Source organism: Enhydra lutris, unplaced genomic scaffold (assembly GCF_002288905.1).
Source record: "Enhydra lutris kenyoni isolate GAN:26980312 unplaced genomic scaffold, ASM228890v2 scaffoldscaffold10, whole genome shotgun sequence".
In the NCBI taxonomy this organism is placed as follows: domain Eukaryota; kingdom Metazoa; phylum Chordata; class Mammalia; order Carnivora; family Mustelidae; genus Enhydra; species Enhydra lutris.
In genome coordinates, this window is record NW_019154094.1 from 864,072 (window position 1) to 886,714 (window position 22,643).

General features: G+C 46.4%; 1 protein-coding gene across 2 annotated transcripts; it reads left to right on the forward strand.

Moving 5' to 3' along the window:
- The first annotated feature begins 1,448 nt into the window (after positions 1-1,448).
- LOC111143817 (docosahexaenoic acid omega-hydroxylase CYP4F3) lies at positions 1,449-19,838 on the forward strand. 2 transcript variants are annotated; one of them, XM_022497733.1, is made up of 12 exons: positions 1,449-1,646; positions 3,528-3,672; positions 6,994-7,047; positions 7,140-7,267; positions 9,176-9,297; positions 10,042-10,312; positions 11,943-12,009; positions 12,211-12,340; positions 18,688-18,821; positions 18,919-18,983; positions 19,175-19,257; positions 19,661-19,838. In XM_022497733.1, the coding sequence occupies exons 1-12, from the start codon at positions 1,449-1,451 to the stop codon at positions 19,836-19,838; spliced, it is 1,575 nt and encodes a 524-aa protein (XP_022353441.1). The 2 variants fall into 2 exon arrangements, with proteins under 2 accessions (XP_022353441.1, XP_022353442.1); XM_022497734.1 differs by lacking the exon at positions 3,528-3,672 and adding an exon at positions 5,702-5,846.
- The last annotated feature ends 2,805 nt before the right edge of the window (positions 19,839-22,643 follow it).

The window sequence follows — 22,643 nt, forward strand, 5'->3', positions numbered from 1 at the left end:
TGTAGAGTTTCCAACACACTGTAGGCATACTTTTTGAGGTGCCCAGTACACAGTAGGCACACTTTACACACAGTCTTCTGCAAGAGTAGGTTTACTTTATTGGAGTGTTGGCACACAGCAGCACAAATACTAGAGTCAATCCTTTCTCTTCAGCTTGTCATTTTGGAGGGTTCTGATTCTTTCCATCTTCCTGTGGAACTATCTTCTGTCCTAATCTCAGGCCCTCATTGGAACACCCTCCATTTTCCAGATGGTAAGACTGAGTCCAAGGGTGCTGGCACAGCTCACAGTCACAGCCAGGATGGGGCAGAACTCCATGCAGGGTCTCCCAGCTCTGCTTCCTCTGTCTGGCCACACCGTCTCCTGGCCCCCTGACCCCCTGCAGCCTTACCTCCTCACCCACAGGTGTCCCCTTCTGACTGGGCCCCTGACCCCCTGAATCTGATGCAGGTAACCCCCAGCCAGGCCGGTTCCTTTGTTCCTGCCCCAGCAGTCATGTCTCAGCCCAGGCCCTGGGCTGCTTGGAGGCAGGACTTGAACTCCTGCCAGGGTGTGCAGTCCGGGGGCCAGAGGCTTCCTGGTTCTGTGCTAAAAACTAGTGCAGGCCACCCTCCTGACTCACGCATACAGAGGGGAGCCCCAGATAAGTTTTGGGCCTGATCCTGTTCCCATGACACCTGAACTCTCAAGTTCAAGTTTTTACCTGCTGCACCCTGGCTTTGAAAGGGCAGGGGTGGCTGTTAACTTGGGAGCCCAGTGTTACCTTTGCCCATCCCCCAACTCACCCCCTACCCCACGTGGGAAGCACATTGAGTTCTGAGGATCCAGCACCCAAACTCTATTGATAACACTGAAGTCCTCCTCCCCCACCCACCATTTGGGCCCCTGCCAGGTGGGGAGGAAGAAAGCCGACAGGCGGGATTGGCTGGCTTAGCCTGGCCCCTGGCAGCATTGTCCCCTAGGTCAGGGGCCAGAGGCAAAGACTTCCCCAGAGGAGAGGAGAGGAGAGGAGAGGAGAGGAGGTTGTGTGGCTAAGCTGCTCCTGACTGAAGGTACCAGGCTGGGTGTTCTGGCCCTGGGTGGGGAAGGATGCTGCCCACATGGGGATGAATCCAGGGAGCAGCTGTCCTGGGGTAAGAGGGGCTACCAGTGGGAGGTTAACTATCTTTCACTCTGTCTCTGTTTCCCTTTTTCTCCCTCTCACTCTACCTCTTCCTCTAGAATTCTTCTGATTCTCTTCCCCCTTTGGCAACCCCCCTCCCCCCCCCCCCCCCGCCAGCCCCACACAGTTTGCCCAGTTCCCAATGTTCACTTTCTCTGCCCCTTCCTGTCTCTCTCCTGTCCCTGTCCCTCTCATCCTGGGTCTGTTTGTGAGCAGTCTGGGGAGCTCACCTTTCTGCCCCATTCCTGGGTCTCAGGAACTCACCCTCTATTCCCTCTGTCCCAGGATGTCACAGCTGAGCCTGTCCTGGCTGGGACTGGGGCAGCTGGCAGCCTCCCCGTGGCACCTCCTGCTGCTGGCTGGGGCCGCCTGGCTGCTGGCCCGCATCCTGACCTGGAGCTACAGACTGCATGACATCTGCTGCCGTCTCAGGTGTTTCCCGCAGCCCCCAAGGCGCAACTGGTTCTGGGGTCACCTGGGCCTGGTGAGTGTGGGTAGGAGACGGGTCTGGGGGATCAGGGAGGATGGAGTTCTTGAAGGATCTGGAATGGGGATCAGGGCTTGGGCTGGAGTCTGGGCCAGGGAAGAAGTTGGGAGACTAGCGGAGCTCCTCTTTACTCACTCATTCTTCTACTCTGCCATCCCAGGCCATTTACATATTTTTGCCCTCCCAACTTTGACCCGTTTCATCCACTTCCTGCCTCTCTTCCCTACATTAATGTCCCTCTGAAGAACTCCCATGGCAGGCTGCACAGGCACAGTCCCCTGGGGCTCCCAGGGCTCATAGGTAACTTAGACACCTTTTCAAGGGTGCTGTACTGGGAGGGGGTGTCCACCCCCTGCCTGGCCCATTCCCTTGTGTCTGCTCACTTGCCTACTGGTATTAGCTATGATCTCACCACCCTGACCCACAGGGGTCTAGCTTCCCACCCATACCCCTTCCCAGGGCAGCTTCCTCTTCCCTGCTAAGATGTCCCAATGGGCCCATTACCCAACCTGAATAAAGTTCACTGCTCACTTCCCCTTGCACAAGCTTTCTTTGACCCCTCTCCTGCACCCCAAATGTTGACTTTTGATATGGGTCTGCTATGCTTAATTAGAGAGTTAATTGTCCAATTACTTATCTTCCACCTATCCAACTAGATAGTTGCTCTGGGGAGCAAACACCTGAATGCCCAGCCCAGGGGCTGACATACAACAGACACGCTAAGTGTTTGATGACATAGGCGGTAAATTTGCAATCACCTGCCATGGTCAAGGCCATGATGAGCCTTGGATGAGCAGTTAGCTGCTCGCATCCACTGCTCAGAATGAGGACCATGGCTGGAGGAAGGACATTCTGTGATTTTACTGCTTATCGCTTAGGTTGGAACGGGACATTCTGGGACATATTGTGAAGGTTGCCTGAGATTCTGGGTCTTAGAACGTTCTTAACAAACCCTGGGCATAGCAGGAATGTTATCAATTTATTGTTTCCACTCCCCCTCCAGGGCTTGGCCAAGGAGGCTGGTCTGGGTCACTCTTCTCTAGTTCCTCTTGCTGTGTGAGCTCAGCTGAGTCACTCTCCCTCTCTGGACCAACCTCATAATTGCCTCAGGGTTCCTGGGGAGCAGGGAGCCATCAGAAAGGTGAAAATGCTTTCTGTTCACCTGTCCGTAGCACCTGAGAGTATTTGTCAGGCCAGGATGGGGCATCCTGGAGGGATGGAGAGGGACTGAAGAGGATGTATCTCTAGGAATTAACCATGCCCCCAATTCTCCATTTGGGGGATATGGCCTGGTTTCCTCATTCGTAAAGGGCACAATTGATCAGAGTTCATAAGTTCAGGGGTGATATATAGATAAAGAGATAGATAGACAGGATGCTCTATGCACAGCCTGGCCAGGCAGTAGGCACTCAAAGGTGGGAGCTACCCTCCTGAGTGATGAGCAGAGATACATCTGTCCCTTGGGGTCTTCCAGGGGCTGGAATGTCTTCAGACCCTTCACCGTGTGGGAGCTGGGGGTATATGGATTGGCCAGGACATGACAGGGTGTGGGAATGAGCCCCAGTACAAGTCTTGAGGCCACCCTGCTGACCACAAACCTCCCCCATGGGAACCTTGCTGGAATCACTCCCAGGAGAAGAAGAATCTCATCTCTCAAGCCATGGTCAGACTCTCTGTGGGCAGAGAGCGTGTCTTCTCCTTGTGACCTGGGTTGCAGCCTTGGGACATGGAGAGGCCTTTAGGACCCTCCTGTCCCCAGAGGGAAGGCAGAGGTTCCCTCCATCCATGCAGAATCTGGACACTCTGTCCACTGTAGAGGCTGCAGGGAGACCTGCTGTGGCTCCTTCTGGGGAGGTGACGGCCCCTGTTTCCTTGTAGGCCCCCCCCACGGAGCAGGGTTTGAGGGTCATAAGTCAGCTGGTGGCTACCTACACCCAGGGGTTCAAGTTGTGGATGGGTCCTATCAGGCCCCTGATCGTTTTGTGCCACCCCGACATGGTCCGGAGTGTCACCAGCATCTCAGGTACTCATGCGGAGCTTGTGGTGGTGGGTGCTTTGACACACCCCAGGGCTTCCAACCCCTCCATCTCCAAGCTTCCCTGCAGCCCCTGCAGGTCCCTGGGCCCTCCTCCTCTCTTCTCTCTCAGCCATCCTCCTCTTCCCTTCTGGTATTTGCCAACCCCGTTCTCTCCCTCTCCTCCCTCCACTGCTCAATTCAAGGCTCTGTCCTGGAGGAAACCCCAATCTTGAAATGATGGATCTAGACAGAGAGATTCCCAAACTGATGAGGTAAGGAATTGGCCAGAGGGAGATAGCTGTAGCAGCCCAGAGGAGAATCAAGGCCTCTGCTGGGGCAGACTGGGAGACTTCCTGGAGGAGGAGTTACTGGACCTGGGACTGGGAAAAGACCAAAAATCTTTTTTTTTTTTTTTTTTAAAGATTTTATTTATTTATTTGACAGAGAGAGAGGTCATAAGTAGGGAGACAGAGACAGAGAGGGGAAACAGGCTCCCTGCTGAGCAGAGAGCCTGATAAGGGCCTCGATCCCAGGACCCTGAGATCATGATCTGAGCCGAAGGCAGAGGCTTAACCCACTGAGCCACCCAGGCACCCAAGACCAAAAATCTTTTTAAAGGACAGGGCGGAGTGATGCAGCGGACACTGATAGCGTCTGAGGTCCCCTGCTGGGCCTGGTCTCACTCTGACCCATCCCCAGGGCCAGAGCAATGAGGGTTGTCACCTGGTGGAGTACCTGGGCTGCTATTTCTGTGACATCCATAGACATTCTGGTGGGTTTGTGCCTTCCACCCTAGCCTACAGCTTCCACTGCAAGTTCATTGCTTCCTTCCACTGCAAGTTCATCGCCCTCCTGCACCAGGCCCCAGGAATCTCCCTGAGGAGAGCCCACTCCAGCCTGGCTCCCTTCCTTATCTTCTGCTTCCTCTACCTCCAGACAGATCAGACTGAGCAGGGAAATGAGCAGCATCTGACAGAGACCCTGGCTTTTTAACACCTGAATTCTGGTTGACTCTGGGAAGGCCCCCTGTTCTCTCTGGATGCCAGAATCTCTTTCAGTTGTGAGTGGTAAAAACTCAATCCTATGTGGTCCAATCAAAGAAAGGACATCTATTTACAGTGAAATCCAGGGATGTTGTCTTCAGGTATGGCTGGATAAAGGTCTCAAACAACATCATCAAAATCTGTCTTCATTTTTTTGTTACTGTTATTGTTTCCCACTGTGATAGCTTCACTCTCATTCTTGTAAAGATGAGTCCCAGAAGCTCAAGCCCTGTGGAAAAGTGACCATTTTCCGAACAGTTACAGGAAAAGTTAAAGAATTCCCTTTAATTTTCCTGGCCTGCATCCCAGGGTCGACTTTTAATTAATTAATACATTTTATTTATTTATTTGAGAGAGGGAGAGAGAGAGAGAGAATGCATGAGCAGGTGGGGGGTGAGAAGGAGGGAGAAAGGGAGAAGCAAACTCCCTGCTGAGCAGAGAGCCTGATGTGGGACTCAATCCCAGTACCCCAGGATCATGAACTGAGCCAAAGGCAGATGCTCAACTGACTGAACCACCTAAGTGTCCCGATTTTTCATTTAATCACTGTGCATCTGATTGTCTTGTCTTGGCAAGCACATGTTCTCAGAGCTATTCTTTTGGGGCTCAAAGCAATTCCATGGCTAAGAATGGAGACTCTGCATTCAAAGACAGACCTGGGCTTAGATCTCTGGAATGTACTCAGTACCTGGGAAATTTTAGGCAAGTAACTTCATTGTTCAGAGCCTCAGTTCTCTTATCTGGAAATTGGGGATAGAAGAGAAGCCAGGTGAACTTGATGTTTAGGATCCAAAATGGGGAAAGACCCCTTTTGTTCTTGTAACCAAGGGACCCCAGTTGTCATATGGATGGACTAAGGAGGGAACCCAGGAGGAGGCTGAGCTGCCGAAGGGTATTCATGGGGTTCAGGTCTGGGTCTCTGTCCTGCATGTACTTCTATCCTATGGCCACCTAGAAAGAGTATGAATTGGGCCCTCTTTGTTCCTCTCCAGATTCAGAGCTCAGAGGAAGGTCTGCTGTACACACAGGACCTGGCAAGCACCTATGGGGATGTGTGCTGCTGGTGGGTGGGTCCCTGGAACGCGGTGATCCGCATCTTCCACCCCACCTGCATCAAGCCCGTGCTCTTTGCTCCAGGTAGACACACCATGACCATGGCTTACTCACTGCTGAGGTCTCTGTGCTGCTTCCAGCTTGGCTGGTGACCCAGTTGCAGATAGGAGGGGCTGTGGCAGAGATGCCACTGTCTCTGTCTCACTTACACTCCCACCGGCCAGATCCACAGTCATGTGTGCTCATGCCTAGGGTGTGATTATGCAGTGTGTGCTGTATGACCATGTTTAGTGACATTTATGTTTCCACCTGCCTTCTGGTTACAGCCGGTGTACATTACACTTGGTTATACCTGCCTGGTATATGGTTATACCTGCTATCAAGTGAAGGTGCCCTTTGTTATGTGTGGGGCTCGGCTGTGGCCAAGGATATTTGAGACATGTGTGGGTTTATCTGGTTTTTGTCCGAGATGCCATTTGAGATATCTGGTTCTCCTGTTGGTCATGTCTGGGCCATGTCTGGGGTTTGTCTGAGGTACGCGACCCAGAATTCTTCTGAGAAATGCTGAGGCTTTGTGTGAGTCTTGTCCAGAGCCTGTCTTAGGATATGTCTGTGTCATACCTAGTCCACAGCTGTGACATTAGTGGGGTCATATTTAAGTCTTGTCTGAGGCCGTCTGAAGGACATGCTGATGTTGTATCAAGTTGTCTTTGGGTCCATGTCAGAGCACGTTGCATCCTGTCGATGTGTGTTATGTACAATGTTTCATGTTAGGACGTGTTAACACATGGTGGGGCCATGTCAGTTGTTGCAGGAGAGGTCAGGAGTTCTGGGACAGATGAGGTGTCCTAGGACTCTGTAAAGGCATTTTGTGGAGTGCTGACTTGTGTTTGGGTGTTTTGAACACATTGGACCAGGTAGGAGCCTTGTCAATTGAGTGACAAGTGACAAGCCTTGTCAATTGAGTGGGGTGTTTTTTTGCCATGTTAGGGTGCATCTATGTACATGGGGTTATGTCTGCAGGCTCTGCCTTTGTTCTGCTCTGAGGTGCAGTCTGGTCTGGTCTCCCCTCACTTCCCCACTCCTCTCTGTTTTCTCTGCCCTTGTTTCCATTCCTGCTATGCTGGGCTTGGAGGGGGTATGGAGACTCCTGGCGGCAGCTTCTATCCCCCCAAACCAAAGCACTTCCCCTTCCCCTCTTATGAACCCTGATGGTCCTCCTTCATGTCAGCTGCCATCGCACCCAAGGACATGGTCTTCTACAGCTTCCTGAAACCCTGGCTGGGTGAGTAACTGTGGGTAAAGGGGACTGGGGACAACCTTGGGGGCCCAAAGAGGGCACTGTCCTTGCCTACTCCTCGTTGCTGTTTCTACTAGGGGATGGGCTCCTGTTGAGTGCTGGTGACAAATGGGGCAGCCACCGCCGCATGCTGACACCTGCCTTCCACTTCAACATCCTGAAGCCCTATGTGAAGATTTTCAATGGCAGTGTGAATGTCATGCATGTGAGTCTCTTGAACCCAAGGTCCCAGCTGAAGTCTTGGTGGTGATGGGGGCTCTGTGACATCTTGTCTGGAATACTGGCTCTTCTAGGTTAGCTTTGGGGCCATTGCTCTTCTTCTCTGAGTCTCAATTTTCTCAGCTGTAAAATGGGAGTAATGGTCCCCACATTGCAGGGTGGGAAAGATAATGAAATATGTTCATGTTTCTGGCACACAGTAGGTTCTTGGAAGGTGTTAGTTTTTATGTTTCCCTTGCAAAGCAGCCTTGGAACCTGAGACACAGTTTAATGTCATGAACATCATACAGTAGTTATTACTGAATTAATAATGAACCACTTTCAAAATCAGTGTTTTCAAATAATGAGGGTTTATTAGTGCTAACAAGTCTATGAGTTAGTTGTCAGGGTCTTCTGGACATGGATGGGGTCACATCCTTAGTCAAAGGTCACACCTTTGACTAGCTGTGGGTCAGGTATATACTTTGCAGATCTGGGCATTCACATGTTTGGGGTTTGGCTGGCTGCAGGTTGATCTAGGATGGTCTCAGCTCAGACAACTGAACTTTCTTTAATGTGATTCTCTCCTTCCAGAAGGCATCTCAGATTTGTTCACATGGCTGAGGCAGGGTCCCAAGAGGCTGAGAGGAAGTTTCAATGCCTCTTGAGATCTAGGTTTGGGAAGATCACTTCATTGTTTTCACCATGGTCTGTTGGTCAAAGCAAGGCAAAAGACCAATATAGAATCAAAAGATAATGAAAAAGACTCCACCTCTCAATGGAAATTGCTGAAAAATCACATTGCAGGGGGTGTGGCTATAGGGAAGTGAAGAAAAGGAGGTTGGGGTTTTGCAAAGTGCCTGGGATTTTTTTCATACTTGCAAGCTGAGGAGTGAGATTGGTATTGTTTTGTGGATTCTGTCAGAAGACAGGAGACTCCTGTTTCAGAGACAAAGGATGGTTTATTACTCATAGTACAGCAAGCACACATGCTTCTTGATTGCATTTTTTTCTCTAAGTCCCCAAGTCCCAACCTCCCTGGTGGTCTCGTGGTTAGGGTTTGGCGCTCTCTCTCCCAAGTCCAATGAGGCCAACACAGGTGGGCTTCAATGTTTATCCAGTATGTCACATGACAGGGCAGGGGTACTAGGTTTAGGGAATCTATGACTTTTAGGAAATTAGAAGGAAGTCTGACATTTGTCCAGAGGGAAATATTACCTTATCACTAAGGGTGTTTGCTGCAAACACAATTCTGAGAAATGGCTCAAGTAAAGAACATCAAGGTATTGCATTTTTTTGGCATACCATCTAGAATGTGCAGGGGTACTCAGGGCCCCAGGACTATCCACAGACTACCTTTTCTTAATTTATAACAATTAAAATGATGAAAATCAACATTTACTCAGAACTTATTTTACGCCAGAATCTATGTGTACATTCCACGGCATATGGTATCTCATTTGATTTTCACAACTTTATGAGGTAGATATAATCTTGTCCATTATAAGTGATAAAAATGAGGTTCAGAGAGGTTAGGGAGCTTGCCCATGTTCACACAGCTAGCACATGAGCTAATAAGTGGAGCTGGGATTCCAACCTGGTTTATTGTTCACCAGAGCAAGTCATCTTAACTGTTACTGAAGCTTTGGCATGTGGCGACCAGAGAGGGCAAGAATTGACCAAGGGCAATAGAGTATGGGAGGCAGAGCCAGAATTTGAACTCAGGTCTCCGGACTCCCAGGCATGGGGCCTTAATAGTAACAGTTTCTACTTCTACCCAGGCCTGGTCCTCCTTGAGGATGGGTGCCTGGAGCCAAGAGGCTGCGTTTGGGGGATTCCATTTTGGTGGCTGGTATTGGGGAGGGCTTCAGGGGAGGCAGGTTCCAGCCCCAGCTCTACCTCCTTCTCTTCCCAGGCCAAGTGGAAGCGCCTGGTGTCAGAGGGTAGCAACCATCTGGACATGTTTGAACACATTAGCCTCATGACCCTGGACAGTCTGCAGAAATGTGTCTTCAGTTTTGACAGCAATTGCCAGGAGTGAGTCTCTGCCCTGGGAATGGGAACATAAGCCATAGATGGGGGAAGGGAACACTGATCAGCACAATCAGAAAGGACTTCCTGGAGGAGATGGATCAGAAGTAGACATTGAAGGACAAGGAAGGGAAAGAGAAAAAGTGATCCTTTCAGGTAGTTAGAAATGTTTGATAAAGGACAAGGGGCCACGATGAGCAAATCATGTGCCACAGTGAGGAGCCACCTTGGGAATGAGGGTGGAGCAGTTGGGTGGGGCTGTATCTTAAGGACTTTCAAGATGCAGACAAAGGCATATGAACTTTATGCATGTGCCATTCCATATCATGGAAGGCGATGAGCCAATGATGGTCATGGTCAAAGCTGTTCTTGGACATCTGACTCTAGGGAAGACCAATTGCTGTGTAGATGGTGGATGGTATTGAAATTGAATGCAAGAGTAGAGAGAGGCCTGGGTCTATAAAGAAGGTAAAGTCTGAGCTGTATGGAGAGAGAGGAGAAATGCATAATGTCTCAGCTGGGATAGGGTGCCTGGGGCATGGGGGCAGTTCACAGAAATGGGAATCAGGGAGAGAAGAAGTTCTGGAGAGTTAAGTCTCCTGGATCATCCCCACCATGTACCTGTGGGACAATTTGTTTTCTGATACTCAGTTTTCTGATGGGAGGTAGCTCCCAGCTTCTGGTGGGAGGCCTTTTCTCAGTGTTGAGGTGAGCTAAGTTGTTGCCCCCCTTCATGTCCTCATCCTGCAGGAAGCCTAGTGAATATATTGCTGCCATCTTAGAGCTCAGTGCCCTCGTGGCAAAACGGCATCAGCAGATCCTCCTGCACACGGACTTCCTGTACTACCTCACTCCAGATGGACAGCGCTTCCGCAGAGCCTGCCGCCTGGTGCACAACTTCACAGATGCTGTTATCCAGGAGCGACGCCGCACTCTCCCCGATCAGGGTGTTGATGACTTCCTCGAGGCCAAGGCCAAGACCAAGACTTTGGACTTCATTGATGTCCTCCTGCTGACCAAGGTGTGTTTCTCTGGGATCTAAATATAAGAGGTGGAATGGACCTTGATTTCAAATTTCAGACTGAAGAACTTATACTTGATCCAGAGGGCAATGGGGAGCCATGGAAGCTGCTTGAGGAAGGGAGGGATGGATTAGGGATATGTTTTAGAGAAGACTATGTGGAATGCAGCCTGCAGTGTACTGTTAAGTCTGACAGTGGGATGGGCCCGAGATTTTACTCTACTTAATAAGGTAGGCTTGTGTGTGTGTGTGTGTGTGTGTGTGTGTGTGTGTGTGTTTATATACCAGAACCCTAGATCAGAGAAGCCCATTTATTGCTCACAAAAGTAAGAATAGACAGAAAGGCTACTTTGTAGGCATGGTTCCTCTTTCTGAAATTCTTCTGAGACCTACAGGATGCTTGTATGTGTACATGCATCCATGCTTCCATCACAGGAGCAGTAACCCTACATTATTAATCCTGGAATTTATGAAGGACTGCTGATACATCTGCCCCTTCTTCGTGTGTGTGTGTGTGTGTGTGTGTGTGTGTGTGTGTGCACGCGCGCGCGAGTGCGTGCGAGTGAGAGGGAGAGACAGAGAGAGAGAGAGTTTTAAAGTATAAGCAAGTCACTACTGGGTATTTACTCCAAAGATACAGATGTAGTGAAAAGAAGGGCCATCTGCATCCCAATGTTCATAACAGCAATGGCCACAGTCGCCAAACTGTGGAAAGAATCAAGATGCCCTTCAACGGATGAATGGATAAGGAAGATGTGGTTCATATACACCATGGAGTATTATGCCTCCATCAGAAAGGATGAATACCCAACTTTTGTAGCAACATGGATGGGACTGGAAGAGATTACGCTGAGTGAAATAAGTCAAGCAGAGAAAGTCAATTATATGGTTTCACTTACTTGTGGAGCATAAGGAATAACAGGGAGGACATTAGGAGAAGGAAGGGAAAAGTGGATTGGGGGAAATCAGAGGGGGAGACAAAGCATGAGAGACTGTGGACTCTGAGAAACAAACTGAGGGTTTTGGAGGAGAGGCGGTGGAGGGATGGGTGAGCCTGGCGGTGGGTATTAAGGAGGACACATGTTGCATGGAGCACTGGGTGTGGTGCATAAACAATGAGTCTTGGAACACTGAAAAAGTAAAATAAAATAAAATAAAATAAAGTACAAGCAAGTCCTCTTCACTGAGAAGGCAATGTCTATAGGTTCTGTTGGCTTATTGCCAGGGTAGATGAGGAATCTCTGGATTTACTATCCTAGAATGTGAGCAAATGTCTCTGGAGCAATGCTCAATCTCCAACTTCCAAGGGAAGTTGTCATTCAATCTCCTGTAATCTAGGTTGCCGGTAACTTTTTTCCCAGAAAGTTTTCATCATGTAGAAACATGAAAATATTCATGAATCATTGATTCCTTCCACGAGGGACAAAGGACGGGGTAAAGAGGCCTGGGAGGAGGGCTGTGGTGCGGGGTCTCTGGTGATAGTGAACAAAGGAGGTGTAAGAGTGCAGGTTGGGCTTGGGTCTCTGGATGGATGGTGGAGGTTCAGAGGTTGTCTCAGGTTAGGCTCAGGAGCTCTCAGAGCTGATGTGATTGGGTGCATGTGTGGGGGCATTTCTTTATTTCTCTCCAGGATGAAGATGGAAAACAATTGTCAGATGAGGACATCCGAGCAGAGGCTGACACCTTCATGTTTGAGGGTGAGCATCCCAGTGTGGGACTATGAGGGAGTGGGGCAGGGGTCTGGCAGGGGTCTGTCCAATCCCAGGAACTTGATAGGTGGGCCCTGGACCAGCCCCCACCCCCCACCCCATCCTCCCTGGGGGCCTTAATTAAAGGCGCTGTCCACCTTCTGGTGCTGAACAAGCCCAGAGACCCAAGCCTGTCTGGCTGCTTCTCAGGCCATGACACCACAGCCAGTGGCCTCTCCTGGGTCCTGTACAACCTTGCAAAGCACCCAGAATACCAGGAGCGCTGCCGGCAGGAGGTGCAAGAGCTCCTGAGGGACCGTGAGCCTCAAGAGATTGAATGGTGAGTGCAGGTCATCATGGTTTGTTCCTGAACCTCTCTTTGGCTTTGCTCCCCAGCTGGGGAAGGGGAAGAATCTTTTGGTTAATTCTGTCTTTATTGCTTAGGGAGAATAGGAGCAAAGCTCAGAGGCAGGGTCTGTGCCCAGTCTGGAGAGCAGGGGGAAATTGAGAAAGATTTGGGCTGCTGACAGAATAGTGACAATGTCTGAAGGCTGATGATGCCACTTAGTACATTTTCATTAAATGAACCTCCATTCCATTCTCTTACTTTTCTCTCTTAAATCAATTTTTTTTGTCCTTAACATCTTCACTCCTTAAATGTTTGCTTCTCTCTTGCCTTCTAATTCCTTCCATATTGTTCAGTTCAGGATTCATAGGGGATACGTGGTTTTAAAATCATTCAATTCTTGTCCAGGAATACCAGCACCTTCATCCATCCAGCCTCCATTCAGAGAACACTGCCACACTACCTTTCCATTCCCAATTCTGTACCTTCTCCAATTCATCCTAGCTCATTCTGTGTGCTGGAGATCCAAGAAGGACCAGACCTGGCCCTTGTGTTCCAAGAGCTCCAGACTTGTGGGGGAATTGTCTCAGGCCAGGACACTCCTGGTCCACATAGGCTGGACTAGGGTGGACAGTATGAGAGGCAAGTCTAAAGGTAGAGAGAGCGCCTTTGCTGGGACTCGGAGTGATGATTGGTAGATATTTGGGTGTAGTTAGGGTGCAGTTAGTTCAAGAAGACAGAGTGGGCAAAGTGAAGAAGAGTAGAGGAAGGGAAGAGGGAAAGGGAGAAGAGAGGGGGAAGGAGGGAGAAAGGGAGAGATAGAGAGAAGGAGAAAAGGAAGGAGGGAGAAGAGAGAAAGATAAAGAGAGGCAGACAGGCAGACACATAGGGGGAGAGAGAAATAAAAAGAGAAAGAGACACTGACTCATGGTGAGGTGACATGGCTGGGGAATGGTAGCAGAGACTCGTTGTGGGAGACTTTAGAACCAATGTCATTGGCCTCAATTGTTAACCCAAGGGCAATGGGGGAACTGTGGGGATTATTTGAGCAGGAGGAGGACAGGTCAGATCTGGGTACCAGGAAGATCTTTCTAGGGCTAGTGTGGAGAACATACTGGAGAGGACAAGCTGTAGCATGGGGACCAGAGAGGGGATTTTGAGGCCTGGGTCAGGCCAGGGGCTTGGGGATGTAGAGCAGGCATTGGACTGGACAGGCATCTTATAGGTAGTATTTTCCATGCCATGACTTCACTCAGCATAGCAGCCCTGTGAGGTAGAATAGAGAAACACTTTTATGCTGTTTCAACCAAGATTTCAAAAAAAGCTATACACTTGGTTAAAAAAATGTATATAAAAAGAGAATTTATAATCAGGGCACCTGGTTGCTCAGTCGGTTAAATGTCCAACTCTGGATTTTCACTCAGGTCATGGTCTTGGGGTTGTGAGATTAAGCCCTGTGTCCAGCTCCACACTAAGCATGAAATGTGCTTAACATTATCTCTTTCTCTCTCCCTGCCTCCCTCTCCCCCTCAAATAAATTAATAAATCTTTAAAAGAAAGAGAAGGTTTATAATAGAAATGAAGTTTTTCTTAATCCTCACCCTAGGAGTAACTCCTATTAATGATTTCCTGTGTGTCCTTCCAGAAGACGACTATCCTTATACCTACATGAAAACTATCTCCCTACCCCCGCCAATGGGAATTAAGGTTTACACATTAGCAGAGAGTCTTTGAGATCTTTTCATTTCCTCAAAACACAACTGTTGGAAAAGAGTTTTGAATTACAAAAACAATGATGAGAACAAGTTCTTGCCCTGAGACATAAAGGAGACTACAGTTATCATTGACGTCCTCCCCCTCAGTTGAGTCTCCTTCTCTCTCCCCAGGGATTTCTAGATTCATTGATTTATCATGTGTCTTTCCATAACTGTCTATCTGTACATCTATCTCTCTATCATCTCTATCTGTCATCTCTCTCTCTCTCATCTTTTTGTCCTTAACACATTTTGCATTTCCATATACATACAGTTTGTGACTTGTTCCATTCACTCAACATGTATCTTATGGCTCTTTCTTTCTGTGTTCTGCATAGCTGCCCATAGCTTACTTGGTTCACCCCATTATGAGGTCACTCATGTTAGTATTCTCAATTATACTGGACATTGATGAATTGCCTTCCAGAGTCTCTGCGCTGATTTACCTTTCAGCCTGCGGTGTGTGATAGGACTTCAGAGCTCTAGTTCCTCCTTTTTGATTGCTGTGTAATATTCTACCATATGGCTTTACCATAATTTATCTAGACCTCTCCCATTGATGGATACTTGGATTGTGTCTAATCTTTTCATAAAATAAATATGGGGTAGTCAACATCTGTGAACACTGACACATGCTTACACATGTGAATGTCTCTCCAGTGCAAATTTCCGGAAGGGTAATTGCTGAGTCAAAGACAGTCCAAGTTTTTATCATTTTAGTAGCTATTGCAAATCTGTTCCTGTCCACTGAAGTTGATGATGCCAGCTTTCTCATACCTTTACCTTTGTTATTATTGTATTGAATTTTATTTTATTTTATTTTTAAAGATTTTATTTATTTATTTGAGAGAGGGAATGAGAGAGGGAAAGAGAGAGTGTGAGAAGGGGAAGGGTCAGAGGGAGAAGCAGACTCCCCACCAAGCAGGGAGCCCAATGAAGGACTTGATCTTGGGACTCCAGGATCATGACCTGAGCTGAAGGCAGTTGCCTTACCAACTGAGCCACCCAGGTGTCCCTGTATTGAATTTTAAATCTAAGCCAATTTTTCATATTTCCTCTTTTTAGGAATGTTTTTTTAAATTAAGAGTCTTAACATCTTTTGCACATTTTGGGGGGCTACTCCCAAAATTTTTTAATATTGAGGTATAATGGACATACATTCTATTACTTTTAGGTATACAAGAAATGAGTTGATATTTGTATATATTGCAAATGATCACCACAATTATTCTAGCTAAAATTTGTCACCATATGTAATTATGGAATTTTTTTCTTGTCACGTGAACTTTTAAGACCTATTCTCTTAGCAACTTCCAAATATGCAATACAGTGTGATTACCTACAGTATCGTAGTCAATACACTTTCTGAGTTAGAGTTTTCATCTTCTTTGGATAACTACCCAGAGGTGAGATTGCTGGATAGTGTGGTGGTTCTGCTTTTTAATTTTTTTGAGGAAACTTCATACTGTTTTCCACAGTGTTCTGAATCAATTTACAATCCCACCAGCGGTGCACAGTATTCCTTTTTCTCCACAACCTCATAGGCATTTATTATCTCTTGTGTTTCTGATAATAGCTATTCTAACAGCTGTGAGGTGTGAGATGAGATCTCAATGTAGTTTTGATTTGCATTTCTCTGATAATTAGTGATTTTGAGCACATTTTCATGTACCTGTTGGCCATCCATGTGTCCTCTTTTAAAAATGTCTATTCAGGTCCTTCTTCTGTGCACGTTGATAAGCCATTTGTATTTCACTTTATGTGAGCAGTACTCACCTTTTTTGTTGTTTCTCTGAGTTTTTCTCTTTTTTCATGTTTACTTATAATGACTCACTTAAAAATAATCCTTTTCTGTCTTGTGTTGCAAAAGATAGCCTTTTGACTTTTGAGGGAGCACTTTTGGTTAATTTTTATGGAGACACATTTGTCTAAACTTTCTTTCACAGCCCTACTGTCTGTCCTTATTATAGTGTTTTGTGCACTTCCCTTACCAGATGGTAAGGCTTCACTTACTCACATCCTCTGTTGCATGAGTCTCCTTTCCTGTTCTTGCCACACAACACTGTGTGTTTCTTTGTTTGATCACTGCATCTTTGTAGTAAGTCTTAATGTCTGGCAGAGTGAGTTTCTCTTCCTTAATCTTTCATTTTTATTTTTTATTAAAAATTTTTTTAAAAAAGATTTTATTTGTTTATTTGAGAGAGAGAGAGAGAGAGCAGAAGCAGGGGAAGTGGCAGGTGGAGAAGAAGAATCCCCATTGAGCAAGGAGCCCGACTTGGGGCTCAATCCTCCGACCCTGGGATCATGACCTGAGCTGAAGGCAGATGCTTAATTGACTGAGCCACCCAGGCACCCCTTCATCTTTATTTTTATTATTTTTAAACATTTATTTATTTATTTATTTGAGAGTTGTGGAGGGGTTGAGGGAGAGGGAGCCTTAAGCAGACTCTGTGCTAAGTGTGGAGCCTGACATGGGGCTTGACCCCACAACCTGAAATCCTGACGTGAGCCGAAATCAAGAGCTAGACGCTCAACCAACCACCCAAGTGCCCCCTAATCTTTTCCTTTTAAATTGACCTAATTCTTCATGATCTTTTATCCTTCCAGAAATGTTTTAGAGTAAGGTTATCAAGTTCCTAAAGACTTCTGGTAGATTTTCACTTGAACTGAATATATTTTATTGGTTGAGGTGAATATATGATTGACTTGTAGAAATGGATCACTTCATGATTTGAACACATACCATCCTAGATTGTGGCAGGAATACTCCCATTTTTGGATATCTGAATACTCTTTAGTCTTTTAATAAAATCTAAATTTTTAAATCAGATATCTTATGCATATTTTGTTAAATTAACCCTAAGACACTTCTGTATCTTAGGGTTAAGATATGAAGACTCATATCTTCATATTATGACAAGTTTAAAAATTCATTGGAACATACAGATTTCAATCTCTATATTTTTGGGGGGGCTAAGCTTAATCCAGGTATTTATAGCATCATCATCATCATCAATCTTTTACTTTATCTTTTCTAATTGATTATTATTTCAACATGGAAAACTAATTTTTTAATATACATATAAATTGTGTGTCCAGTGGACATAGTAAATGCTAAGTATGGAGTCCCATATTAAATCTTTTTTAAAAATCTCTTGGAATAACTGGGGAGCTACCCAGAGAAAAGTTCATTCAACCTGATCTTCATGTCTTATAACAGATAACATCAAGATGGAATCAAATATTTAAAATAAAAAAAGGCGCAGTGGGTTAATCCTCTGCCTTCAGCTCAGGTCATGATCTCAGGGTCCTGGGATGGAGTCCTGCATCAGGCTTTCTGCTCAGCAGGGAGCCTGCTTCCTCCTCTCTCTCTGCCTGCCTCTCTGCCTACTTGTGATTTCTCTCTCTGTGTGTCAAATAAATAAAAATCTTAAAAAAAAAGTGTCTTAAAAGCTCTAGAGGAAACTGTGGGAAATTATTTTATAGTTCCAGAATATGGATGCCCTTATTTTTTTTTTTTAATTTTATTTGTCGGAGAATGAGAGAGAGAGAGCGACACTGAGAGAGAACACAAGCAGGGGGAGAGGGAGAGGCAGGCAGAGGAGAAGCAGGCTCCCCGCTGAGCAGGGAGCCTAGCGCAGGACTGGATCCCATGATCCTGGGATCATGACCTGAGTCGAAGACAGATGGTTAATGACGGAACCACCCAGGTGTCCCAAGGCTGCCTTTATTCTTGACACAAATCTCAGGAAGTATACAAGAGAAGATTGCTCTACCATTGAATGAAAAAATACAGAGCAGTGTGCGTAATATATAGTATGCTACTCTAAAAAATTTTTAATGCAAAAAGTAACTCTGAAAGGACAAATAAAAAATAAGAACCTAGGCAAACTGTGAGAATGGGAAATGAATGGTGTTGAGTCAGAGGGGTGTGTTTTATAGTTTTCCAGTTTGAAATACTTAACAATATCAGCTGTTAAAAATTGAAATCACCACACAATTTGAAGGGGATCAGAGAAAAAGAATCCAACCCCCTTACTTTATCTTCAATGTTTATAAAATTTTCTGGTATAATCTCTTGTGTTTTCTAAGCATAGAATCACTATCTGCCAAAAATGACACATTTACCCCCACTTTTCAGATTGCATTAACTGTCCTTTTTGCTTTTGTCTAATTGCATTAGCTAGTATCTCTAATGCCATCATAGAACTATGGCTGTGTTTTGGTTGTTTCTTACTCGTTTGGCTTTTGATTTTGCTCTCTCGCAATAAACAGTATGTAATTTTTATGCAAATTTGTAAACCTTTTTATGGTTGGCTTTTGGGTATTGTGTTTTGCTCAGAAAACCTTCTAGAAACACCCAGCTAAATTTTCCCTCTACTTCTGTGATGCTGCTTTTCTTTTTTCTTTTAAAAAACCACTTTATTGAGGTGTGGTTGACATATCAAAAGCTGTATATGTTTAATGTACAGAACTCAGTGAGTTTGGAGATATTTGATCCACCTGGAATTTATTTTGGTATAGGGAGAGAGGATCTCATGGGGCATGTTTTTGCTGCGTGGATAATTGTTGGGGGTGCTTCCTTAGGGACGACCTGGCCCAGTTGCCCTTCCTGACCATGTGCATCAAGGAGAGTCTGCGGTTGCATCCCTCAGTCACAGTCATCTCCCGCTGCTGTAGCCAGGACATTGTGCTCCCAGATGGCCGGGTCATCCCCAAAGGTGCCCACAACCTCAGGGGGAAGGAGCCTCCTGGGCAGGAAGAGGGGCCCATCAGGCAGGGGGAAACTCTTCCTGACTGGCTCCTTGTCTCCCACAGGTGTTACCTGCCTCATTAGTATTTTTGGGACCCACCACAACCCATCTGTGTGGCCAGACCCTCAGGTGCTGCATCCCCCTCCAAACCCACAGCACACCCTCCTCTTTGTCAATTCCCCTAGGGGAACCTAGGGGAGGGCGCAGGGTTCTGACCTGGCAAATCAAACATCACCTCCCCCTACCATACACGTCTGCCTCTCCCAAGCTTACTGTCCTGGGAAACCTCAACCAGCAGCCCTGCCTCTCTCCACCCTTAGGTATACAACCCCTTTCGCTTTGACCCAGAAAACATCAAGGAGAGGTCACCCTTGGCTTTTATTCCCTTCTCTGCGGGGCCCAGGTGAGCTCAGGGGGTATGGAGGTGGGAATGCGGTGGTGGGGCAGGGGTCTGGGACTGAGATCCCAGACAAGGCTATGGGGCGGGAAAGGGGGAAATTGAGGATGGCTCTCCTTCTCTCCCCTCCTCCAGAGGTTAGAGGTAAGGGTCTGGGAAATGGGGGTAGGGTAGGTCCAACGAGGGGTCCGCGTTATGGGCCTCGCCCCTTCCCCCGTCTGCTGGCCTGAGTCCAGGACTGGGGTCCGAGCCAAGCTCGGGGATAGGCAAGCCCACATGGGGGTCCCAGGCATGGTTTGTTCCCCTCCTGGATCCCTGCGGGCGGGGCAAAGGGTCCCGGACCAGGTTCTGGGCGCCATGGGGCCTGCTGGGGTCCCTGGCGAGTCAGAGCCCCCACTGGTGCCCGCAGGAACTGCATTGGGCAGACGTTCGCCCTGACCGAGATGAAGGTGGTTCTGGCGCTGACGCTGCTGCGCTTCCGGGTCCTGCCGGGCGAGGAGGAGCCACGCAGGAAGCCGGAGCTGATCCTGCGCGCGGAGGGCGGACTCTGGCTGCGCGTGGAGCCGCTGAGCGCGGTACCCCGGTGATCCAGACCCTACACGCCTCACTTTGCGCATTCCCGGGAATGAAACTGTGCCATCTCCTCTGTCCGAGCTTCATCGAGAGCCAGCAGGGGGCGCTTGGGACCTGTGGGAACGCAGGGGTGGGTGAGGCGGGGTGGAGGGGAGCCTGGTGTCTGAGCCCAAGACCCTGACAGCCTTTCCAGGTGACTACAGGCCCCATGCTGATTTCGGGTTCTCCCAGAATCAAACCTGTGGTTACTCCAGATTTCCAATCAACAGATAAAAAATAGAACAAAGAAAAGCATGCTAAAACTCTCGCCTCTCCAGGTGGTCTCTCTCATTTCAACACCTGGCAAGGGGGCTCCAGACTCCTGCCAGCCCTCCATCCATATGATGTGGTTTGAAGTTTGGGGTTCAGAGCCCCCCGCCAAGAAAGAATTCTTGACATCTTTGGTGCAAAAAGGTGATTTTATTAAAGCACAGGGACATGAACTGCTGCTCTGGGACTGTGAGGAGCAAGTGATTATATACTTTGTGACTTGGGGGAGGTAAAGATAAAGGGAAATTTCTAAGTTGAGTTTCCTATGGTAAAGAGTCGCAGGATACTAGAGGCCTACGTATTATCAAGCTAAGGTTTTTTTTTTTTCCTCTCTAGCAGAGCATTAATATTAAGATAGTTGGGTGTTTACTGGAGGAATGTATATCTGCCTGCTTGAAGTATTTGCCAATGGGCTGCAGGTCATAAAGAAATTTAATTTTATCTTTATTTCCTTCTGCCTTAGTTCCCCACATCAACCCCCACCCCCAAGTTTTGGCCCTAAAATCTTTAAGGTTGCTGAGGATGGAAGGCTTCTCTTCTGTAACTTCTTCCTGCTGAATAGGGGCATAGAGATGTCCTTACCTTTGGGTGGACATTGGTCAGTTGGAAATAGGAGTTAACCTATTAATATAGGAGTTACCAAAGGCAGAGGCTGCCAATCCAAGGTAGACAACATATGTGAACCTCCTTGAGTAGAAAGAATTATTTGTTGGCTGGAAGTTATGGCTGTGAAGGAGTCTTGGCACCAGGCAGGAAGACATCAGAAAGGACAACAAAATAAGGTTAATATTATATTAAGAAAGAGAAGCCTGAAAAAACCCCCAAAACTTTGATAATTGACCAAAATCTTTCTCCAGTCCAGGAGTTTAACCAGTCACTAAAGGAAAGAGAGCGAGATCATTTAAAGTGCAATTTGAATATCTATATCTTTTAGCAATATCTTTTGGTGATATCTTTTAAGTGATATCTGGAATCTTTTGGTGGTATCTGAAATTCATACCCAACATTTTGTTTCTATGCTCGCGTATGTTCCATCTTGTGTAGTTAAAATACCTAATACCATTTTGAGAGTCATTTAAGGACTTGTTGACATAGCAAGTGGTGTTATCCATCATACACTCTGTTTTATTTAGCAAGCAATCAGGTAGTTAATAAGAGGCACCTTTATGGAAACAAAAGAAAAAAATATAGTTTAATGGTCTGAGCAATTATAAACCCGGAGTCAAGTGCTTAAAATCTAATAGCTACAAAGATGTGTTGTTGAAATATTTTCTTTCTGTAATAACCCTCATTTTTAATCTGAAATAGCCAAATCAGGACCAATTCATTTGAAAAACGTCCAGTTTTTATAAACTTGGCCTAATTATTTATGCAAGCTTAGCAAGAATAATGTTTGGCTATATAGATCTTTCAAAATCTGCTTTGCTGGAACTTTCAAAAGGAATCTCAACTGAATTTTGTAGCTTCTCTAGGCCAGAAGCCAAGCCAAGCGCTTGTCATCAGACATGGCTGCAGTACCTGTAGATTTGGGTGAATTCCTCTCCATGAGGTCCCTAAAGTATTCTGAGTTTCCTGCACCTGCCAGGAAGTGACATTCTATACTTACCTGGTGAGGCTCCTGGGAACTCTATAAGCAGGTATCAGGCCAACAGTTCCAAGGGGCTTTATGGTTCTTCATTTCATAAAGTCAACGTTAGTTTCTTAAAGCTGTTTGGTCATACCTGAGTCTATGCATGCCTCTCTCAAATATGACATTCCAGTCAAAGCCTTGGTAAAATAACCAATGTTTCCAATGGTGTCCTCTTACAAGGAGAGCAGATTCTTATTGAACTTATGCAGATAGCTGTAACTGCCCTTAAAAGAAAGAACATTCACTGAGACCTTCTGAATTTCAGAGGGTTCAGGTAGAGAGAGAAGTTAAAGTCTTCAGTTTGTTCACAGATGAATTTTTTTTTTCCTATTTCTGTAAGTCATAGATACTTTAAGAAAAGGTTTCCTTAGTCTGGAAAAGCAAACATTAAGAGAACCAGGAATGTTTCAAACAAGGGTCACAAAAGCTGTCATCTTCCTCAGTTTAGTTAGTTCCATGTTACTAATTCTTGTTCAGTTTGAATGTAGCTTTTAGTTAGTTCTCAAAATTAAAAAAAATTTTAAAGATATCAAACCCTATATTTATCAAAAACCCCTTTTTATGAATCTCCTTGAAGATGAAACATGTTTCACAAGAGAATACAAACAATAACTATGTATGAATGGACATACATTATAAATGGACATAGTTAAAGATCTGATGAGCAGTTACAACATAACTGGCAAGGAAATCCAGTTATTTCTGACAACTAACACTTCAATAATTAGGACATCAGGTGATGGCCTTATATCAGAATATATTAAAACTTTGGGAATTTCGTCTATCTCTAGAATAGTTATAGTATTTACCCAAGCAATACAACCCAAGGCTTATCACTGACAGAGCTTTCCAAGTAACTTAACACACCAAATAAAAAAGC

What these genes read in the sequence shown, in the direction of transcription:
- LOC111143817 (XM_022497733.1), top strand. Translation starts at nt 1,449, where the DNA reads ATGTCACAGCTGAGCCTGTCCTGGCTGGGACTGGGGCAGCTGGCAGCC. An exon ending in TTTGACAGCAATTGCCAGGA is followed by an intron (nt 9,298 to 10,041) that starts GTGAGTCTCTGC and finishes CTCATCCTGCAG; the next exon opens with GAAGCCTAGTGAATATATTG. An exon ending in TGGCCGGGTCATCCCCAAAG is followed by an intron (nt 18,822 to 18,918) that starts GTGCCCACAACC and finishes TGTCTCCCACAG; the next exon opens with GTGTTACCTGCCTCATTAGT.